Here is a 7,512-nt window from a genome sequence, read left to right as displayed (position 1 = left end):
TCATCGACAAGTTAACGGTAGAGGAGCATTCTCTACAAATAACTACGTGATAATAGTAGTGTCAACATGATTACTCTGATGTCATAATTGGTTGTTTGGTTGAGCATCAGTGTGAAATTTTACCAAACGTTTTGCCCAAAGCTTATATCCAAACGACGTTCAAGGGTCGGATTAAATACCTGGTGCAGACATCACTGATAGAGACAGATCATTGCACATCTTTACTTAAATGTAGAAACGAGTGTTTATACATGTAGTTTATTTTTGTCAGCAAACGATTTACCAAAAGACCAAAAAAATTCACCAGTTTGGTAGCTCAATTGACTTACATATAGGTTATAACGCACTAGCAGTTCATTTTTTTTCAAAGCTGAGCTTTCGATCTACCTAGGTCTATGTATGATTCTCGTCAGCATGGAATAACAAATTCCATAGTTACAGCTGACCACTAGGTGGCGGTATGACCAACCGAGTGTATGTAGATGCTAGGCCGTTCGATGGCCCGAATCTGTTGATCTTGCGACACAAACGTCTGATGTTTTGTGCTTTTTTAAAAACTTTTTTTATTACCAAAGTTCATTGAAGTCAGACAAGGTTTTCACGGGTGACATCTAAACAATTCTTGTGTTTGCACATGTAAAAATGTGAAGCGAATTATTATATTACGGCCTACAGAAGTACTGATTTTAACTCATTTTAGATACCTTTCCTTGATCAAAGAGAGAATATATAAAAGTATATTATTTTTTGTATTTATGGTAGTTGCGGTGAATCTGCCTAGCAGTATGTTGTTCATTATTAAAGGCAGCGTGGTAATATCACTACGTCAGTGGTAAGCAGCAGTTCACGCCTGATGATCCTTCTGGAGAAACGGTCCGTAGCATATAAATCCAGAATGTAATATATCATACTCGTCTTCTTTCATTTTTATGTATGATATGCTCACCAAGCTGATTGAGCACTCTACTTGGCGAAAGCAGAATGAAACACACACACACACACACACTCTCTCTCTCTCTCTCTCTCTCTCTCTCCCCTCTCTCTCTCCCCCTCTCTCCTCTCTCCCTCCCCCTCCCCTCCCTCCCCCCTCTCTCTCTCTCTCCCCTCTCTCTCTCTCTCTCCCTCCCCCCCTCCCTCCCCCTCTCCCCCTCTCCCCCCTCTCCCTCCCTCCCTCCTCCTCCCTCCCTCTCTCTCCCTCTCTCTCCCTCCCTCCCTCTCCCTCCCTCTCCCTCTCTCCTCTCCCTCCCTCTCCCTCTCTCCCTCTCTCTCTCTCTCTCTCTCTCTCTCTCTCTCTCTCTCTCTCTCTCTCTCTCTCTCTCTCCTCTCTCTCTTCTCTCTCTCTCTCTCTCTCTCTCTCTCTCTCTATACGTAGCAAAATTACCATAGCAGAGGATACACGCGCGATGAATATAAACACCTCTGTATATGAGTATGGTAATTGCGGTGAATCTGCTTTGTATTCAGCAGTGGTAATCTTATATGTCGAGCTTACTGAATATCGGTTGTGTTAGCATGTTGGATCGTGTCAGTACATATTCTGGATGAAAATAGTATCATAAGCCATATCATGTCGCTCATCGAGTCTTCATCTAGCAAAAATTGTTTTCTAGTCCGACCAAGTCAGGTTTTATGATGACCTACGATCTATGATGCGTGCATAGGCTATAAGCCCTTTTGAGAGGTGGGGGGGGGGGGGGGAGAGGGGTATTTCACATGTATGTTTGTGGGTGGGTGGGTGCACATATGTTATGTTAGATATGGTTCCGTCACCATGAAATGACAAGACCAATAATCATTGTATACTGTTAACATTTATTTGTTCTCCATTCTTTACTCCACGTTTTTTGGACAAATATATTCTACATCTCATGACAGAAATTGGATTAACCACTTGTCAAATTTGAAACACTTGCCCTGACTCCATCCTTTAGATATATTTGCTGAGACTGAGAGAGTTCTTATCTCCACAGTGACAACTTATAAACTTTGGGAATAGCAGCTCAGAAGAGATACTCAACCTCTCAATCAATCACACAATAGTGACCCGAATAAACAGTATCACCTGTACCATTCATAAGTAGTACAGTACAGTACATTACAGTACATTACAGTACATCACAGTACAGTACATTACAGTACGGTACGGTACAGTACAGTACAGTACAGTACAGTACAGTACAGTACAGTACAGTACAGTAGAGTACAGTAGAATATAGTATACAGTAGAGTATAGTAGAGTACATACAGTAGAGTACATACAGTACAGTACAGTACAGTAGAGTACAGTAGAGTAGAGTATACAGTACAGTACAGTAGAGTAGAGTATACAGTAGAGTATAGTAGAATATAGTATACAGTAGAGTATAGTAGAGTACATACAGTACAGTACAGTACAGTACAGTAGAGTATACAGTACAGTACAGTAGAGTAGAGTATACAGTAGAGTATAGTAGAATATAGTATACAGTAGAGTATAGTAGAGTACATACAGTACAGTACAGTACAGTAGAGTATAGTATACAGTACAGTACAGTAGAGTAGAGTATAGTATACAGTACAGTACAGTACAGTACAGTACATACAGTACAGTAGAGTAGAGTAGAGTATAGTATACAGTACAGTATAGTATACAGTACAGTACAGTACAGTACATACAGTACAGTACAGTAGTGTACAGTAGAGTATAGTATAGTATACAGTACAGTAGAGTAGAGTAGAGTATAGTATACAGTACAGTACAGTACAGTACAGTACAGTACAGTACAGTACAGTACAGTACAGTACAGTTTAGTATACAGTGTAGTGTAGAGTACAGTACGGTATTCAACACAGTAAGATACACAGTACAGTATAGTATAGTACAGTATTGTGTTCAGTATAGTACAGTACAACACAACACAGCACAACTCAGTACAGTACATTACAGCACTGTACACATAAAGTATACAGCAAGAAAATATTCTGATCACCTCACCAAATTTCCTAAGGGCCTATACATGTCATGTAGGTTCTTCAGGTCCCAAGGGTCTCCCTGACTTGTCCTATCAACCGTAAACACTCATATACTTGTACTGCCATATTTGAATGTGACAGGAATATTTAAAATATCGTCTGAAATTTAAAATCCAGTCTGCTTTTGTCGCTAAAATTGTACCGTTATTCTCCAACTATATGGCCACGAAATGGATGATCTGTGGTGTCATATCTTTGTGCCAACAATAGTCATACCGAATTCAAAGTCCAGCGTCTTGCCGGGTTCCCAGGGACTTTTCCACACATCAAACTCCAGGTTGGTTAGGTCTGCTTGTGCCGAGGCAGATTTGATGAAACTCTCATCAGCGACCAGACCAGCAAATGCTTTCCCCTCAACCTTGTAAAAACTAAGGGGTTGTATAAACTGGAAGAACGTGCCTCCACTCTTCAGAAGTGATGTGACATTTTTTAAGCATCTGATGTATTCATCATGAGTAGTACACGCACATTCCAGACAGCACAGAGTTATTACGCAATCAAAGGGGTTGTCATGGTAACCATTACCAATAGGGTTTGATTGGTGTACATCGCAATATATTACATCTTTGATAGTCTCTCGCATTTTCTGTTCTCTTTCTTCAATATCACTGAGAAAGGCAAAGTGAAATGGTAACATTGAATATATGCAAGCAGCAAACACTACAATTGGAATATGTCTGATCTATAGAAGTCAATGTCTGTGAGTAAGTGAGTCAGTAAGTCTGTGTAAAATATATGTATATATGCATGTATGTATGTATGTATGTATGTATGTATGTATGTATGTATGTATGTATGTATGTATGTATGCTTTATTGATGAAGGTGTTGGTGCATCGTCGCAAACCATGGCCTCTTTTACGGCACTGTCCAAAACGCGCCGTCAACAGGCTGTGGCAGCATTCACAAAACATTCCAGGTACAACAATGTTCGACCAACTGTATCTCTTAGTCTGTCTCAAGCTGTGCTAAAACTACCTACTATAGCAGCAAGTCTCTATTCATCACAGTGTAATCTTTCACTCCCTGATGTTTAATTAGTGTACATTTCACCAGTGGTGTTTTAAGTAGAGTCTTCAGGATACTGTGGGATATCTAATCAGGTATAATAAACAAAGTTGCAATGTTTTATTAATTGTGTTCAAGTTGCTAATTTAACATCAAATGTTGATGTTGTTTATGTGCATGCTTTAGATGAACCCCTCTGGCATATTTCACTTTTTCATCAAATGTGACATACTTCTAAGATACCTTAGAAGTCAACCTATTTATTGCCCTTTTCTCTGTGTACCATGCCAATGGTGTGTATCTTGTTTCTAATTTTCTTTGTCGATATTCTTCTCTACCTACCTGTGCCCTTCAAGGTTACAGACACGCTTTATAATTGGCTTCCAATTAAAGCTTCCTGGTTCATTGTTAATCCATTGTTTCACGGCAGTGCGATTAGCCTCGGAGTAATCACTAGCGATGATTTCTTTGAATTTTGTACATGCTGATATGAAAGAATAAACGCAGGGTCCAGTACCAATGTCAATCATACGGTCACCTGAAACGCCCTCTGGAGAAAGATGAAGATTAATTTATTTAAATATATGCAAATTCCCTATGGTATGAAAGAATAAACGCAGGGTCCAGTACCAATGCCAATCATACGGTCACCAGAAACGCCCTCTGGAGAAAGATGAAGATTAATTTATTTAAATATATGCAAATTCGTATGCAAGTTCCCTATTGCATACCATACTGTGGTGAATGCAGTTGTTCAAATTATTAAAACAACACTGCTTACAAAATCAGAAACTTCTAAATAAGAAATACAACAACAAAAACAACAACAAGAACAACAAGAACAACAACAACAACAACGACGACGACGACGACGACTTAGCAGCAGCAACAGCAACAACAACAACAACAACAACAACAACATATTTAAATAATCAACACCACCAATAAACACTACGTAGAGTGATAGGATCGTTTCATGACAAAGTGAGAAAAATAAAAATAACTGTGACAGCAAAATGCTATAAAATGGTTATCAAATCACCCAAATACGTTAATATTTACTTCAAAATAGTATAAATGGCCTTTTGAGGTAGATAAACTAGCCTTATATAATGCAAATCAGGTTTTATGCAGATATATATATATATATATATATATATATATATATATATATATATATATATATATATATATATATATATATATATATATATATATATATATATATACACACACCAGGCTTAGAAATACATGCTAGAACACGTTGCACAGTGCTTTCACCTCTTTATAGATGTACATGCTTTGTACGTACATGTAACGTCACAACGGGATGATGTTATGTTGGTAAAAAATGCCCTTTGTCAACAAACTGCCATGTTCTATTAATAATAACTATGAATGGTTTGATCATCCGGTGTTCATATATATTTCAACAAGCATAACAATGGGACAAAAATAAGTATCAACATTATTTTTTTAAAAACACCCAACAAAATGGCTTGGTTTAGTGTAGGGTCCATGGTCTCTGTTAATACAGGGTGAAAATCGCTGATTGCAAAACGTTATTTTGAAGGAGTGAAGATATCTGCGACCCCCACCCCCCCAAGACACAGTCACAGGTTCGATGAGAATCGATTCTGTATTATAGATTATATTCTCGAAATGTTGTATTAATAAAAGAATTGACCTCTCTCTCTGTAGATGGCCTATCAGTGCTATAGTCTGGATACCAATGTGGTCTCTAAGTAAACCATGTCTCGTCAAAGCACAGGGTGGCCCAGGCTCATTTAGTTCTGTTTACAAATATAAACAAAACAAATAAACATACAAGAAACAAACAAACAAACAAATAAATAAATAAATAAGTAAACAAACACACAAACAAACAAACAAACAAACAAACAAACAAAATAAACTGACAAATGAGTAGATACATACATGAGTAAACGACAACAAACCAACGAACACCCAAACACTGCCCCCCCCCCCCCCCCGAAATGATCAAATATGGAAATAACCGACAAGGGTTGAGACTGATCAAGTACTATGAGTACGATTATAATTTTCATATCCTGAAAAAAATGCCATAAATTGACTTCAGATCAGTCAAAAATCCACCTCGCTAGAACAAATATGCTTAGAACTCACATTTTTACCGGCGAAATTGACAGCTAAATGAACATAAAGGCTGAGAGAGAGAGAGAGAGAGAGAGAGAGAGAGAGAGAGAGAGAGAGAGAGAGAGAGAGAGAGAGAGAGAGAGAGAGAGAGAGAGAGAGAGAGAGAGAGAGAGAGAGAGAGAGAGAGAGAGAGAGAGAGAGAGAGAGAGAGAGAGAGAGAGAGAGAGAGAGAGAGAGAGAGAGAGAGAGAGAGAGGGATGAATGAATGAAGTGTGTATGTCAATACAGGAACTTTGAGATGTAGATGTTCTGGCATAGGTGTTTGATTAACAAGAAATACAGGCAAGGAAAATACGAGGTACGAGAGATTAGCAGCTGGCATGTAAGGTGGGTCAACTTTGTTGGTGATAGTAGTTAAAAAACCTGTAATTGTGTAAAATGGGGTATTGAATTTTGGTCAAAGTGGGTCTGAAAGGGGGCCTGGGGTTTCCAGTACGTGAACTGGCCAATGATACCGCCTGCCGGGATCTGCCATCCTGTGAACTTGATGGGCATATATAAGTACTAACAGACACCGGTGGAAAGTTACCCAACAACAAGGAGGAGCCGCGTTGTTTATCTTTCTACCGGTGTGTGCATCCCACTTGTCACTAATATTTCTCTCCTTGTGTTCATCCACAGTGATAGAAGGACTGTGTTCACCGTACTTAATGTTATAGACCACGTTCAATGTCCCTTCATTACAAGTTAACAAACCATAATATATATAAGGTACGTGTATTAGCCTTACCCTTACTGAATACTCTGTGTAGACTTTCGTACATGAAAGGCACGAGACCTCTCTCATCAGGATGTCCATCAGGGTCGCTGTAATACGTGTCAAAGTAACTAGCAGGGTTGAAGTGTTGATGATAATCGTCGCCACAGTACAGTTTGTCTGCCATGTTGTACGTGTATTGTCCGGGGTATTGTCCCTGGAGTCACCAACCTCGTTAGAAATGATCAGCTGATGTGGAGCGAGGTTAAAGGTGGCCGGGGTTCACAGTCACAAGCCTTATACAAATATGGAATGAAGGTCTCGGCGGCGTCGAAGTTCGTTTCTGCTCTCACGACGTTTATTTCGGTTGTAGCATGGATCTGTTATTGAGATAATCCATGGTTCTATGTAGGAAGTGGTCGATCAATATCTCAGCACATGGTCTGGACTTATTGTCGAGGGTTTATTGTTACGTCAGCACAATGCACTATATACAAAGCATAGAAACACGAGTACAAAAACAGAATCAAGCGAAAGTCTTATTGAAGAAATAGGTCTTAAGACCTGATTTAAATGCCTGGAATGTAGTGACACTCTGCAGATACGATGGCAGAGCAT

At 39.1% G+C, this 7,512-nt stretch overlaps 1 protein-coding gene across 1 annotated transcript; it reads right to left on the bottom strand.

Annotated features, from left to right (window-relative positions):
* Positions 1-3,199: 3,199 nt before the first annotated feature.
* On the bottom strand, positions 3,200-7,081 carry LOC144439846 (indolethylamine N-methyltransferase-like). Its single transcript, XM_078129080.1, has 3 exons — positions 6,928-7,081; positions 4,362-4,569; positions 3,200-3,620 (listed from the first exon to the last, which is right to left on the bottom strand). The coding sequence occupies exons 1-3, from the start codon at positions 7,079-7,081 to the stop codon at positions 3,200-3,202; spliced, it is 783 nt and encodes a 260-aa protein (XP_077985206.1).
* Positions 7,082-7,512: the final 431 nt, after the last annotated feature.

Source organism: Glandiceps talaboti, chromosome 9, assembly GCF_964340395.1.
Source record: "Glandiceps talaboti chromosome 9, keGlaTala1.1, whole genome shotgun sequence".
In the NCBI taxonomy this organism is placed as follows: Eukaryota; Metazoa; Hemichordata; class Enteropneusta; family Spengelidae; genus Glandiceps; species Glandiceps talaboti.
This window is presented reverse-complemented; position numbering and strand designations above follow the sequence as displayed.